The 16,139-nt window shown below is 42.0% G+C and overlaps 1 protein-coding gene across 2 annotated transcripts in view; it reads left to right on the top strand.

Annotated features, from left to right (window-relative positions):
- The window catches only part of RB195_023670 (uncharacterized protein), a gene marked incomplete at both ends in the record, with an annotated part of 19,914 nt that extends 5,657 nt beyond the window's left edge, over positions 1 to 14,257 (top strand). For both annotated transcript variants that reach the window (XM_013443212.2, XM_064211187.1), the window contains 5 exons: positions 10,682 to 10,795; positions 10,848 to 10,972; positions 13,804 to 13,979; positions 14,045 to 14,142; positions 14,207 to 14,257. In XM_013443212.2, coding sequence (XP_013298666.2) covers positions 10,682 to 10,795; positions 10,848 to 10,972; positions 13,804 to 13,979; positions 14,045 to 14,142; positions 14,207 to 14,257 — 564 coding nt within the window. The remainder of the gene's footprint in view (positions 1 to 10,681; positions 10,796 to 10,847; positions 10,973 to 13,803; positions 13,980 to 14,044; positions 14,143 to 14,206) is intronic.
- Between the last annotated feature and the right edge of the window lie 1,882 nt (positions 14,258 to 16,139).

Raw genomic sequence — 16,139 nt, forward strand, 5'->3', positions numbered from 1 at the left:
ATGTTCTCGCGTTGTGAATACACAGTCTGGGATAGTCTCCATGGCGAGTCGTGTGTGTGTCTTCTTCTATCAAAGATTCAAAGACGTCCTGAACAACCTGAGATTTGATCGCCTCTCACTGGATACCGTCCGACGTATGAGACGGCAGGGCCTAGTGTGCAGAGCACTGATGCAGTGAATATTCTGGAGCGGCAAAAGACTTTTCTGCAAACTAAGCAGTCCTGCCACGGCGAGCTTAGCTTTCACCACAGGTCGTCGCCGAACCTTTATGGATCAGGGAGCCACCTTGCGACATTTTTCTAAGACGGTGGTGAATATAAACAATGGTTTACTATTAGCTAGGCTTCCGATTCTGAGCAGTCGGAATGTTGGATGTGTCGAACTTCTTCTGAGCTTGGGAGATGCGGAGGACAAACCTCCGCTGTGCATCGCAGTTCGACGCACAGAGTCACCTCCACGCCACTATGAAGCGGGCGGTAAACCGTTACGGAGGAAAGCGTACTCTTATGCACGTGCTGCATCCAGGTGCGAGCGGTCGAAGATCAGTGATGCTTCCTCATCAGTTAAGTAAAAGCAATTAGTAGGCTGCTGAGACCGGAACGTGTTCATAGAGGTGCGTTTTATCGTACCTGAGTTCCGCAATATACTACCCGAACTTGCTGTGAGTCCCGCACTACGGTATGGTAATACGCTGCATTTAAAAAAAGACTGGCTTGAAGGAGTAATGCTTTGATAGGTTGCTTCTGAAGCTCCTACAACATGCTGCGCTGGAAGCTCTTCACATGACAATGATTCAATCTTCTTCACGTATCCGTGTGCACGCACTTAGTCTCCGCGATTTGGCCACGTGACCACGACGGGTCCTAATCTCGCTTGACAACGCGAGTTCTCCTGCCGCCTACAGCTTGAGAAGCTCGGCTGGGAAACGGTTTCGATCCCACTCCATTCTCCTGATACTGTCTTCTCAGATTACTATCTTCTAAGGACACTTAAAAATTCTATTATCCAAGGAACAAATAATTGTTCCGAGGATCTTAAGAACGACTCCGGCTTGTTCTCAAGGAGTTGTGAACCTACTTTCAGAGTGAAACGGGTCCCACGGCGATGAACTGGTACGCCAGAAGGCAATAATTAAGGAAATTTTGGTTCCACTCTCTTGAGTTGGAGCATCGACTTCAAAGGAAGTGAAAAAGGATGAGACGGCTTCTACGTAGTTGAATTAGAGCCCCGACTCCAAATGAAGTTAATGAGGGTGAGACGGGTTACACGGTGACGAACTGGTACGCTAGAAGGCGATTTATTTAAGGGAATTCGGGTTCCACGGTATTGAGTTGGAGTGCCGACTAAAAAGGAAGTTAGAGAGGGTGAGACGAGTTCTATTACGACGAACTGGTACGCGAGAAGGCAACTAGTTAAAGGCATCACTCCATGAATCTGATGTGGTACGGATTTCAGGTGGAATATTCGTATACGGCATTAGTAGATTATGGGAGGAAAGTGATTCCGTCCATTTCTTCCTAATTGCCGTAAAAAACGGCCCGGAAGATACGGCTTCGGGCGTTCTGGCGCAGTATTTTCTACAGGGAGTTCGACTGGAGCGCGCCAGCCTTCTGCGGCGACGCATCTTCCGGGCCGTTTTTTACGGCAGTAAGGAAGAAATGGACGGAATCACCCTCCTCTCCATTATCTACTGTCCCTTATAAGAATACTCCACCTGAAATCTGCACCACCTCAGATTTTGGGGTGATGCCTTTAAGGAGATGGTGGTTCCACGGGAGTGAATTAGAGCGCTAACTCTAAAAAACAGTGGAAGACGATTAGACGGGTTCCACTCCAATGAGTCGGGAGCGCTGAATCTAGGAGACAGTGAAAGACGATCACACGGCGTTGATTTGGTACACCAGAAAGCAATCTTTTTCTGCCCTCTCAAACTGTGCAGAAAGGCTGCAGTAATGCAGCTTTCTTCTCATGCTCATGCAGTCGTTAATGCAGCTTTTTTCCTATGAACTCTAGATCTCGGTGTCCCGTGTGCAAATCACAATCAGTCTTTCAACTTTGACAAAATTTTGATTATGAATACTAAGAAACGTTCAAGTATGTGTAGACAACAAAGGCTACCTATAGTATGAAAGTGGCGACTTATTTGTCCATTATACCTGTTTTGTTGATTTTGCCATACTTTTTTCGCTATTGGTAGAAATATGGTCAGTTGAGTTCTCGCATACGTTTATTACGAATACCATTGTCATTCGTTGAAGCGCATGTCGTTTCCCACCTTGACAGTCTGCATTGCCCCACTAATGTCGTGGCTGGTCGCATTACGCTGGCGACGTGATTAGACGCGGCAATGGAACAAAAGGATGCGTGAGAATTCTTGAGGTGTAGGCGTTCGAGACTCCAACTAAAAATATGAAGTGTTTAGTATTCTTAGGTTAGTTTCAGAGTGATAATATGTACATGCGCATACTCTATGTTTTGCTGCTAATAGTACTTACATGTTTCGCTTTCTATTTTACAAACCGAATCACAACGGTTTACGGTGAGTTTTATATTGCTTTGCTGTCCTTTCTGTCCTAATTTTTTTTTAGTTGTTGTCATCTATTTCATTACAAAATGGATTAATTTCACATCGTTTTGCTCAACGTAGCATCGCCGGCTTGAAGTTTGTGTAGCTGCTAAAATGGGTGACCTGCTAACTTTCCAGGGGAAAAAACGGAAATTAAAGAGTATTTCGGAGGGAGGATTGTATCTAATACGCAAGGAAACCAAACGCTGTTCAAAGAAATAACATCAAATGGCAGATGTTCATTGAACAAACAAAATTAGTTGTTGTGAATGCGACAAAAATTTGCATCACATTTTCCATTGTCGGAGGATTCGGGCTTTTCGCATCGCCTTTGCACAAATTCTTAAATTGAGAAGTGAATTGATTTAAAAAGTTACAATCGGCATAGGATCTTCGTCTATGGGATAACTTTGCCTCAGAAAACTCATTCAAAAAAATACAACAACTTCAAAATTGTGGCAATTGTAAGCTCAGAAGGTACATGACAGCGAGCTCGCCAATCCAACGTAGTTACTGATTGATTCTCTTTTTGATTGCCGTCCTTGGGTTCAAGCGTGGCCGAACGCGGAAGTTCTGGACTAAGGTGGTGAAACCCCAGGACACTTGGCCAGTTCAAGCGAGACGTAAGGTTTCGGAGGATATGGAATAGCGGGGAATGGATTGATTCCGAGCTATCGCAAAAGATCGACAAGGTTGGAGAAAGCAAAGGCAAAGCAATTTCAAGGTCGGGACACCCCGGCGAAGATGCGGGTAGTCGCGTCTTGCGATGACATCAGCCCGCCGATTAAGTCAAGTACGTAGACTCATTGCAGATTTCATTAGATGCATTGGTGATGTTGGAGGACACGTACCGGTGGTTATACTTTGAGAAAACTAATAGCGGAAGAGAATTTCGAGGAAGGATACTGGTTACTTCTCAAAGTGATGAAGAACCTTCGGGTAGAGAACTTTCAGATTCGAGCCGAACTAAGAAGTTCACTCTTCCAGCTAGTACAAATTGTTGTCATTTTATGTTTCTGATGTTTCTCAATGTTTTCGATGTTTTTCAATTCTGATTTTTCATGCTAAGGTGACTTATGTTGCTTTGAAAAATAACTTATATTCGACCTTTTAGGGTAAAAGGTAATTGTAATGTTCCTAGATCATTCTAGCGGGTCCTCGGCATTGAGCTTTGGAATTGGTACATAGAATTGCAGCCTTGAGCCTTAAGGAAAAACTGGGTGCTGTTTGGCCCCCTGGTCCAGATTAAGGAAAGGAAACAGCACCCAGCTTGAAAAATGCACGGGAATTTTTACAGAAATCACCAACCAAATTGCGCTAACTGTAATTTCGTAATTGACTGAACTAAAAGAAGGAATTGAAAAAGGAAAAGCTCAGAAGTGGATGACAACTATGTGTTTCAACTATAAGGTTGAAATGTTCATTTTAACTGGAATCTTTAAGTTTTCTTACCGCAAACATTTTCATTATTTTGAGAAGTGTTGTGTTATTCTTCTTTGCAATCCGTATGTTTTATCAGTCTTCTTAGGATAAATGCAACGTTTCGTATATTCCAACTTTACTAGTTTATCTAACAAAAGTATGCGATCAGTTTAATTTCAAATGCATGCGCTGCAATCCAGAAACTAAGGCAACATTAAAGTTATCTGAAAATCATGTTCCACGTCATAATCGGATCATTCTAGATGGAGTGGTAGTCCTTTTGTATATGACGTATTTATAATGTTCACGAATCAACCACTATTTTACTTATAAGCTTGTGAGGTTCTACCAAAGTTATAAAAGAATACTTCAGAGATGAAGGAGCATTAGTATTGGCTGAAGCGGAAGAGACCGTGAATTGCACTTGCTATATTCGTCGCAAATCGTAAACATTAAACAGAAATTACCGGCTTATGGAACCCGGACAGAGCAACTTCAGCCTTGAGGAGAATGAATGAAGAAGGTCGTTTGTGACTTCTCCAGTCTCTCTAACTACCACTTCCTCTTGTCATTTTATCTTCTAGGAGAAGATGAATACAACTTTTCTTTCGTCATCCTACATGCCATAAATTGCTAAAGTGCTGTATTTTACCCGGTTCCAACAACATCAAATCTGAACATCTGAGGAACCTACCACCAGTGCCTATCAACGGATTGACGAAGTTTTTCCACTGGTGAAAATACAAGGTTCTGAGCAGTGAAAGATCAACAAGATGGTGCTTTCACGCGAAAGTGAAATCCACATTACGACTGCGTCTATCGCGCATTCTGTTTATTGTCTGTCATATACAAGCTCTTCAGAAGAGTTGTCCCGAACAGGATTGACAGACGTTAAATGAAGGACAACCATGCGAGCAAGGAGAGTTTTGAACGGGGTTCTACCCAATAACCAATCACACATTACTTTACTTTAACTCATGGAAGTATTGCGAGGATACATGATGCCGTTATATTTCACTTTAATCGATTTAAAAGAGGAATTCATGAAAAATGGATAATTAAAGCGTAATGAGGATAACGACAATAACGTGATTTGAATAGGATAACATGGGAGTGGAAACTAACGACCGCCACTTATTCCATCTTCGTTTTGCTGGTGACATTGTTCCGATAACAACAAACATCAGCGAGGCGGAAGGAATGCTGGCCGAGTTTCATGAAACGTGTAGAATATCTGAGTGCTCAAGCTGAGTATATCGAAAACAGGAACTGAGCATGATGAATGATCTTACTTTCGAACTGGGGAGGAAGAAACGAGCGGCTTGTGGAGCATCCAAGAACATTGAGGATATAATCACGAAGAACAAGATCATTCGGCTCTGCATTCACCTATTCAACGTCATCGTTCTCTCTGCTCCGATCCGCGTCTCGGAAACCTGAGTATTTTGCAAGTAGGGGAAAAAGTGCGGCCAACGTCAGAGAATGCTCAGTTGAAACAGTGACACTAGTAGCATCCTGCTTAATGCAAGTCAAAGAGGGGATTCGAAGTTGCTACTTCAGCAATTGATCGTACGCCTAATATGCCAAAGAAAGTAATCATACATGCGATAGTCGGAGCCGGTGCTCTGACCCCCTTCACTTTTGAACGGTTGGCAAAATTACCACGTTCACTTTTGGACGCCTATCAAAAGGACCCCCTTCACTTGAACTGTATTCCATGAGCTGAACCCCATTCAGCTGAGGAGGGTCTGGCTTCTCCCTATCGCACCTATGTGTGTAGTCTTTGAGCATGGCTCTGCCTAACCTCGATTTTCAGCAAAAGCTTGCACAGAATCAATCCATTCTTCGCTATTGCACATCCTGCAATGCTTGTTTCCTGAACTGTTTATCCATACCGAGTGTCTTTAGGCCCTCTTTTACTATCTCAGTTTAGAATTTCCGTTTTGACCTTTCTCAACGTGAATCTGAGGTAGTTCTCAGAACATGCTGAACAAGGCAGTCTGCTAATCTCTCCATAATGTCCCCGAAGAAGAGAAGGCGATTTATTTTAGCCACTTTCGACGGTGGTGTCAGATCCTGATGGTTTCCAGGTATCATTCTCTGGCACTCATGTTCACTTCCCGTAAAGTTCTTCATTGTGGCATACTCTAGGTCAAAGGTAGCCAAAAATCTATGTAGCTTCCTTTCCATGCAGTCGATTTCCGGTATGACCGCAGACGGTGCAGCGAAAGTCTCCGACCCTCACATCGTGATAGAGCGAATAGCGCATAGATAAACTCGCAACTTGACTTGGCGGGCGATGAGAATTGACCACAAACACTTCGTCAAGGAGTTGAATGCAGAACAGGCTTTGGTACATCCATGCTGTTCATCACTCTCACAGCTGTCGTTGTTCTTCAGCATACAGCCCAAGTCGCAGAATTCATCTATGAGTTCTATCGGCTCCCCGTCTCACCTGGTTCGCGTTCGAGGTCTCGAAGAGATCTACATCTACTTGCATTTATCAAGGCGTAGACGCATAAGTTGCAGCCAGTTTCGACACAAACTAGCTTCCACGCATGGTCGATAACAGAAGTTTTATGCTGCTTTCCGCGAGTATCATAATACCGTCGGCGCAATCTAGATGGGAAAAAGGTCAAACTGATGGTGCTAAAATGATATCGGCAGGACGTTGACCTACTTTTCTTCGCATGAAGTCATTGATGACGAAATTGTACAGAAAATGTTCCGTCATTGCAACCATTGTCCTACTCCAGTTACTACTTCAAACAATGCTGTACATCCGGCTGGTGTTTGAACTGCAACAGTTACTCTCTGATTCATGTCAAGCAAGCGAAGGAGTGTTCCTGGTACTCCTGGTACGGTTGAGAAGTCCCTTGTGAAGGCAGTCTTGACGAGAAGAGTCAGAAGTGGCTTCGAAAAAGGCTATTGGATTTAAATACCGCTACTCGACTCGATCACTCTTCTGACCTGGCCAGTCGTCCTTTGACTAGAGCGAAAGCCAGTTCGTTCGGCTGGTTTCGTTACGATGTTTGATGAGCCGATCCAGCATGATTCCTTCCAAGAACGGACATAACACGCAGCAGTGAGATTCCTTGGTAGTATTTTTGGATCCATATTGATTCCGTATAGATTCCAGCATTTCTGCGCTAATTCCTTCGTCTCCACCAGATCTTCTATTCTTCATCTCTTGGATGCAGAAGAGAACTTTCAGCTCTGTCTGTGGTTCTGCGCTGACCGCACATGCCGGTCGCTGAATGTGCTCGAGTTCAGGAGCTGATGGCGCTTACGATTCAGCAAGATGGTAAAGTGGTTCTTCCAAATTGATAGGGTTATCTCACCTACAGCGACTCCATTAGCATTGCTGAGAGCTGGAGAACATCTCTTCGTTTTGCCACTGTTCTGTCTTAGTACAACACGGGCTTCATTCGGGTTCCTGTCCTCCCATGTCTTTTCATACTCCTTCGCCCTTGATGTTCTTTCGTTTTCGTTTTCACGATCATGTAGCAGGTGATGGCGCACCTTTCTTCTCTGATGCTTCCGCTGGTTAAAATCACCAGTACTGACGGCATATTTAGAATTATACGTGGATCTTGTCTCCGCAGATGCAAAAGCAACATTCTTTTCAGCCCTAGAACCGTTCGCCGCGTCCTGGATACACTATGAACAAATCTGCATCAAAGTTTCTTACTGGTCCGCACTTCAGCATAAACAGATCTTAGTTTGCGGAATTTCGTTCTACAATCTTTTAAGCATTTCATGTTAATTTTCGGTTGAAGAGGGACTCCTCGGTTTCCTAATTGGAACCGTATCTTGAAGGAGAGAAGAATTGGACGGTGGTCAGAGTCGAACGCGACGTCCCAAACACCTCTAGATTTCCGGATATCCGACTGAGGAACGTTCCTCGTCACAACGTAGTCGAGCTGATGTTTAAGAGTCCTCACCTTCCGCTTGCGCTGCTCTTCAGGCGTCTAAAGTGTTGACCCATGTTACGTAAGCTAATGGCGTCGATGATTCCTTTTAAACGTGGAAGCGATGATGAGGCCCGTCCGTTCGCGTAAGTCGACCGTTACCGTTATCCGACGTGGGCTCCGCAGGATAATACGTTTTTCCTAGTACATCGGATTGTTGTTCAAGCAAAATACGCATTTGCGTCGATTCCGACAATAACCTCCTGCTGGCTTGATATTTTAGACATCAACGCATTGAGTTCATCATAGAAGACGTCCTCGTTCTCTTCAGTGGCCTCCGTAGATGCGTGGACAATTACGATTCAGAATATGCATGCTCTGTGATCCCGAAGTCGTAGAAAGGCGCATCTAGACGTGCAAAGAGCAAAACCCTCTAGCAGGTTGTTGTTGTCGTTCATCGCAGCTATCGCACAGCCTCCTACCTTCTCATCAGCATCGCCGCAGTATATGGTGTAATTTTCGATGCTGATGACGGGCCGATCTCTCATGCGTGTTTCCTGCAGTGCAGCAAAAGGCCCACAGAGATATCGCAGAAGTCTGGATAGTGCGGCTTGTTGGAGTTCACTCGACAGTCTTCCGCAGTTCAGCATGACGAAACGGAGATTTGTTGCCAATGATTCGACGCTTCCTCCGGACATTTCTTCTTTCACGTTGTGGGCTTTTGCGATACGCTGGAAGACAGCTTCTTGCAACATATGGAAATCTGGCACCATACAGCTGTGGATGTTGTATATCTCGAACGTTCCCAATGCGTACATCCGAATTGATTGCGTTTAATGAAAGCAGGTCCACCACAAGCAGGTAGCAATTAGAGTGGTATACGCGGTCCCATAGCCCAGACACGTGACTATCAAGCTTTATCAAGAACACTACAGGTAGACCGCCTATCTGTTAAAGAAAATAACATAGGATAAAGCTCTTCGTCTCTCTAGATAAGAAGAATCATGGAGCAATCTTTGCTCACGGTTGGAACAAATGAAAATATTAATCGCGCTCGCTCAAATCAAATAACAGCAGGAACACTTTTTATATCTTTTACTCATGTTGAGGCTGTGTTAGTCAACCCGTATGGAGTAGTTTTTCTGTAGAGGTATGGTCATTTTTCCACTTCGTGGCAATAAGTCACCACCCACGAGGTCTTCACTGACACAACAATTTTACTGATTGTGAGCTATCGGTCGTGGATCTGTTGTTGGTAAAAATGAACGTAATCTGATTCAAACTTTCAACGCTTTACTCCTGAAATGTCTGTAGGGATATTAATTGAAGCGAGGCACAATTCCATTGACCTCAAGAGTTTACCGTAGATCAATCAATTAATGACCAATCCGCTGGGGATGCGGCAAAATATCCAGTCAGTGTTTTATCCTCCCAGACAAGTCTGGTACCAATCTATTGGCTGGACAAAAAGCTCAGTTGGCACTGGAGCGGTTTCGAACCATTTTATAAAATTGTTGCCTCAACAAAATCTCTCAGGCGTTTTTATGCGTGCTCACAGCAATGGTAATCAGTGCTACCGTCTGCTAATGGTGCTTTTCAGAGGACGTTTTAGTAAGAATTTCCTCTAAGAATTGTCGTCACGGGCATAAAGAGCTTTGCCGATGCTATCTCGAGTTTCATTTTCGAGAGATGTCCCTTTTAGTGTTTGAGGACCAGTGCCGGTGTTGTGCTGATAAGAAAGAAGTTTCTAACCAATGCGAATACTAAAAAAAATGAGCAGAAACTATTTCTTAAGAGAAGTACTTCGTTCTGTTCAAATCCAAACAAATTCACTGTTTGGAATCAGATAAAAAATTATTCGACATTTCAAATTGCTGGTAGTCTTACAGTCACATATCTGCATTCCATATTTGCGTAAAAAGTTCGTGAAAACGCCCAAAAATCTTGAAATTGTTGAATTACTAGAAGATTGGTTGTGTCAAGAAGACCCACGTATCACCATCGACAAAGCATTGCAAAACAAAGGCCCGTAAAAGTGCATTTAGAGCTGTCGAATAGATATATTTGTACAATATATACTAATATGAATAATATATAATATGTAATAGTTATGCAATTTTATATTGTGCGACATTTATGAAACAAAGAATTGCTGTGATCAGCTTATTCTTACAACGATCCGTGCTACTGTATCCGGGAGTAAAGATTTCCTTGAAGCTCTGTCTATATGTTGTCTGTTCGCCACAACGTTTTTAAACAGACAGTCCTGCTAATTTCGGCTTCCTTTCTGTCCACCAAGCTAATTGAAGCTTGTGAATGCAGCTGAAAAATTGAAACAAAAGAGACAACAGAATGACAACCTTATAACTAATGAAGAGCTTCTCTTCATTATAAGTTCTATATACCTTCATGCATTTACGTGAAACGAACCTCGAGATTGATATACGTCGAGCCAGTTTTTCATTGAAATCTTATTAAATAAAGAAGACATGCTTTTTGAGGGTGTACTTACCGTACAGCCAAAAGAATGCAAATACAGAAACTGAACGATGCAGAATGCGTAGTCAAACAAGAGTACTATGATAGGTCATGATTTGTCAATATTTCGTAAGAAATCCGCTTTTCTCAACTGCTGCACTGTGCTAACTCCACTGTGTGTTCTTGCACTGCAGGCAGTTGTGCGAAGAAAAGCACTGATTATAGTGCGCAACAATGCTTCCGTTGTGTAACTCTTTTGATTAGAGCCCAAAGACGAATCTCCTCGAGGTCACATTGTGTTCAGGATGTTCCACCTGACTACGAGACTATTGGTACAGTTTTTGGCTATGCACTCGTTGCTCTTTCCTGGCTTCTCATAATCCTCACATTCCCATTCTCTATGTGTGTCTGTCTGAAGGTAAGCTGCAAATTTAACTCGTCAGGAGAAATGTTTCAACGCTGCATTTTAGGTAATAAAAGAATACGAAAGGGTTGTTATATTTCGAATTGGTCGGCTAGTGTTCGGAGGAGCACGAGGACCTGGGATGATATTTATCATACCGTGCATCGATACCTACAGAAAAATTGACCTCAGGTATGCACTCTTTTGAAAAATTTTATGATGGCATAGGACATTGACACAATGATTCAGTTGATGTTGCGATGTATTCTGCAGAATTATCATTTAAGCACCATTAAGAACTGTAGCAATAGTTACCCTTTTCTACACAAGTGTACGTAGCATTGAGTTTATTTGATATCACCACAAATAATGGGCAAGAAAGTGGGAAGTATGCACCTCAATATAAATTATAGTATTGGGTTGAGGGACAAGTCGTGGGCTTTTTTTTCCTCAAACTTAAAAAGAGACATAGATGTAAGAAGCATTTGTAAACTTTTCAGTGTTCTTCAACAGGGAATTTTTAGCATTACAAAATAATACAACACTAATTTTTTTAAAATTTTATTTATACTTGTATGTTGTGATAAATAAATTCGAGTGCGGAGTGGGTAGAACAGAAGGCCTGTGACACTTTCTGCCTTTTACATAAAGAGTGCCATTGAAAATGAGATGTGTTCTATACATGGAGATGGAAGCCCCTCAATAATAGTCAGAGTGAGCGGACAAATTGGGCGTTCTGTTATCTGGGCTGTATATTCAAAAACAACAGCAGATGCAAGAGTGGTATAGAGCACAGGTGCGCTAAGGCCACTTCTGCATCCTACCCTTTGACGAAGTGCCTGTGGTCGATCTTCATCGCCAACGAAATCAAGCTGTGGGTCTATCTATCCGCAACTCGACCCATCATGATGTACGTATCGGAGACGTCGGCAGCGGCGTCAACGATGAATGAGAATCTCGACTGTATTGTGCTTAGACGGATGCTTGGCTGCTTTTTTCCATTACAGTACCACAACGAAGAGCTTTACTAATAAGTGGGTTTGGCGTACTAGCGGATAACGTGAGGAAAACATCAACATCTTGCCTCGCCCTCTAAAACTACCCACTGAAAGCCGTGATCGCTTTCTTGATCACATTATAAAGAGACCATCCGATCGCCTTGTTCAAGTAGCCTTAGCATGCTCCCGTACCCAAACTGGAAAAGGCCACGCGGACGTAAAAGAAAGTTCTGGACAAAAGTGGTGAATGAAGATCTGAAGAAAATTGGCATCGACGTCCAAGCTAGACATGATTCGAGCGGGAAGTAATACGCGCTGTGTTGCCCACAGCGAGTGGAGTTGCTATGGCGTCAACACAGGTGATTCGAAAAACGCTATGGTACCGTTAAATCACAAAATCATGGGGGTACGCCATAGGCGCGAACTGTGTACAAGAATAGCGGTTTTCTTGAGCTCCAGAAATATGAAGAAAACATCTGATATATATAATATGGGGTGGTTGTAGCGCATCCTTTTCTAGGTCGAAGTTCAGAACTCTCTCTTCTGCCGGAAGTAAATTTGAATCTGTAAAATGTTCCGGTACTATTACATTCTTACTGTTCTGGTTAAGCCTAGATTTTAGAAAAATCTACGCGTAAATAAATCTATTTGAGCTACAGAAACTGAATGCTACATTAATGCCTTATTGAACTGGTTTTTGGCGGCGAATTTAACTTCAACTGCACCTACTACGATCGATGCAGGTTTAATTGATCTTCGGAACAATCCCATAGACAACACTCCCGTATCCGTGCTGCACGGAGTACTATCACCAACCAAATGAAGACAATTTCTCATCAAGTATTCAGAGTTTTCCAAACGTCATAATATTCTATAGCCGGAAAAACCCGAAGACGGGTGTTTTAGAACCGGTAAATTTGGAGTCTTTGAAAGTGCTTTTGCGCTTAGAGTGGCAAACCTAACTCTGATCTCTAGACTTCTTCATCATCAAAGAATATTACATGGAACACACAGGAACGTGAAGGATGCCCAGACCGAGGAATCAACTTTTAGTAAGATTACTTTATCCTGATTTTCTCGAAATGTACAATCATCTGGAGATCGAGCAGTTTGTTCTAGTAAAACTGCGGCTTTAAGACGCTCAAATCCATAGTGATTTGCAATTATCAGGTGTTGAAAGTGTGGAATCTCATACTTCTTGAACTGCCTTCTTCGACGATGTAATAATAATAATTCTCCTAGGTAGTAGTTTTCATTTCAGTTGCAACTGTTTTTTGGTTCCTACCGAAATCCTACTTGGATAACGTCAAAGTCGAAAATGAGTATAATTCATAGCTTCATTTTCTCAATTACGTGCAGTACACAACCCAAGAAAACAAAAGCACCTTCAGTTTTTTATCCAATTCTTGAATAGGCCTGAATGAAATTTGAAGTAGACATTACAATGTTGGTTTGAAGTGATTTATCTGGAAATATCTAGCAAATCCGTGAAGAAAACTTTTTTTTTAAACGAAAATCAATTTTCATCATAATGTAGAATCATTGAAGGGTTTTTTTAATGACTCGTAGAAGTCATTGAAATGACAGCCGACGTTACCTGTTTTCAAATGAAGTTTTGAGGTTATATTTCCTAGTAGAATTGAATTATTCTTTGGCAATAGGTTAACCATCATTGCAAGACACTGTCGAAGCGAGAGCCAAGAGATATTGTCATCGAGTCACACACTTAAACAAGATAAGGAGCTCTGGATGGTCTGTTGAATTGTAGAATATTATTGGTCGTTGAATTATTGAATATTTGGTCATTTTTGTACTCACAAATGTACATTGAAGCAAAAACTGTTGAAAAGATGTTATCTCTTGTTCCCTTGTTTTGAAATAGAAAAGCCAACGGTATGGAGTATCTTGAAGTACTGGTCGTCTCTCATACGGAGTATCAATCTCAGCTTCAGAAGAGAAACTACACAAATTCTCCTACTAGTGCATCGCATTTGTTTATTTGCAACAATTAATCTTGGCTTTTAGGGTCGTTTCCTATGCAGTACCACCTCAAGAGATTTTGTCAAAAGACTCTGTAACAGTATCTGTAGACGCTGTTGTCTATTTCCGAACTTCCGACCCCATTGCATCTGTAAATAACGTAGATGATGCTATTTATTCCACAAAGCTGCTAGCACAGACTACTCTCAGAAATGCGTTAGGTGAATGTTTTCTGTTTCACCTTCTAACCCACATTCATTTTATAGATTTTTTTTTTACCATTTAGGTATGAAAACTCTTACCGAAATGCTTACTGAACGTGAGGCTATTGCTCAGTTGTGCGAGACGATTCTTGATGAAGGAACTGAACACTGGGGTGTAAAGGTGTGTTCTGTTTCTTCTGTTCGCTTTCAGATGTATGATTCTTAAACGGTAACTGACTTTCTAGACTATTTTCGCAAAAGAAGTACGTAGTAATCCAACACTTCCAAATAGATAAAGTCAGGATAAAGTCACTGGTGTATCAATACGCTTGGAATGCGTCCCCACGTTCACTTAAATTCAGAATCGTTTGAGGTTTACGAACGTGTAACTGGCCTCTACAATGATTTGCGGGGGCCAGCCGATGGCCAACGAGGTGTTTTAATCCTCCTAAACAAGTCTTGTACCAATTTGTCGAACCCAGAGGGATGAAATGCTTGGTTTCGACATCGACCGTGTGGCTACAACGGACCTCTAACCGACTGCGCTACACTCGCCCATTCCGAATAGATAAGAGATTTTTAATCATCAACTAAAAGTCTCATCTTCAACGAGGGACCACGAAATTGACGTTGTTGGTACCTCCGCCAACAGATAGGGCAAGAATGTAAGTCGCGAGTATGAGTGTCCTAGCCTAGTTATGCGTTCGTAAAACTCAAACGATTCTGAATTGAAGTGAAGATGGTGGTGCATCCAAAGTGGATTGATTAACGCCAGACACTTTATCCTTCATGCTCTTATACGACACATGTGATCCATAATGATTATTGATTACAGGTGATGATAAATTACTACACAATTCGATGAGAGAGAATAAGCTGTAAAAATGTGCAGAAAACTGCTACAAGGCGTACTTTCTCGTTTTCTGAGCGGTTGCTTTCTTTTCCCCCGTCGCACCTCCTCCTAATCTTCTTTTTCATCTACAAACAGATGGCACAATATCTTATCGACCACCTTTAAGTAAGCTAGCAATCACTCAATGACAATAAATTTACATAACTAGGCATATAATCAGTCCTTAAAATGATCAGTAAGAATCGAATACGCAATTTCATTCCGCCCCGGCAATTTTCACGTTTATTTCATTCCTCCGTCTCTGCGTCGTCGGTCGTCGTCGTTACTCGCGGTTTCATTGCTGGCGTCTCTTCTTGTACGCCACTAATGAAATTGTCTAGTCTAGGTCTAGTCTGTCACTTCTTCTATCGCTTGTCGCCGCAACTGTCTCTGCGCTAACTCTGTGATCGCGTTTCGAAATTCTCTTTTGTGTTGTTCAGTATTTCAGAAGCTCGAGGGTTTTATCCCGTATATTGGTCATTTCAAAATGACGGCATTCCTTGGAAAACAGGTTTTCAAATTGCGCTTTCCGTAAGCGTTTACAGTAGAAACAGGATTTTTTCATGGACTTATACTGCTTATATGGTGTCATCCATGAGGTCCACTCTTCGCTTTGAATTGTCGCAATAATGTCTGAAGTCCTCAATCGCTTTTTCATTTTTATCTTTTTCACCAGGATTGGTAGGTTTTTGACCATGATTCTGAGCTGGTTCATTTCGTCGTTCTTCTTCCCTTTGATTTTCATCCTCGTCCCACTCGTTCACTTGTTGAATTTCCTTTTCTTTAATTCCAGTCTCTTCGCAATATAATCGCTACTTTGACTTCCTGAAACAGTATTTCATTGACACACTTCAAATTTTTCTCAACGAAATTTCAGTTATTGTGTTACTGGTTGATCAAGTGCGTACAAAACTTCTCATAGAGTAGATCGTGGGAAGGCATTCTGGAAAAATAGTTGGTAGTAGTGACATTAAATTGGCGATTGTGAAATAGATGTGGAGTGCTAAGTAAAGTCAATGTATGATTAACGTCTATTCGTTAATCAATGGAATTGAAACTGAAACAGGATATTTGTGAATGAAGACAGTTTTTCATGTAGTGTGTACCTGTTTACTAAAAAAAAAGTGGAAGGCTATATCACACTCCAAAAAAATTGCGAGAAAAAAATGCAATAACAAAGATAGTAATGAATAATAGAAGTACTATGAAATAGTCAGCAGCTGCAGATATTCGGGAAATGTAGGTGACTATTAACATCAGAACTAGAATACCAATGGCTAAGAGTG

Source organism: Necator americanus, chromosome X (assembly GCF_031761385.1).
Source record: "Necator americanus strain Aroian chromosome X, whole genome shotgun sequence".
NCBI classification, from domain to species: Eukaryota; Metazoa; Nematoda; class Chromadorea; order Rhabditida; family Ancylostomatidae; genus Necator; species Necator americanus.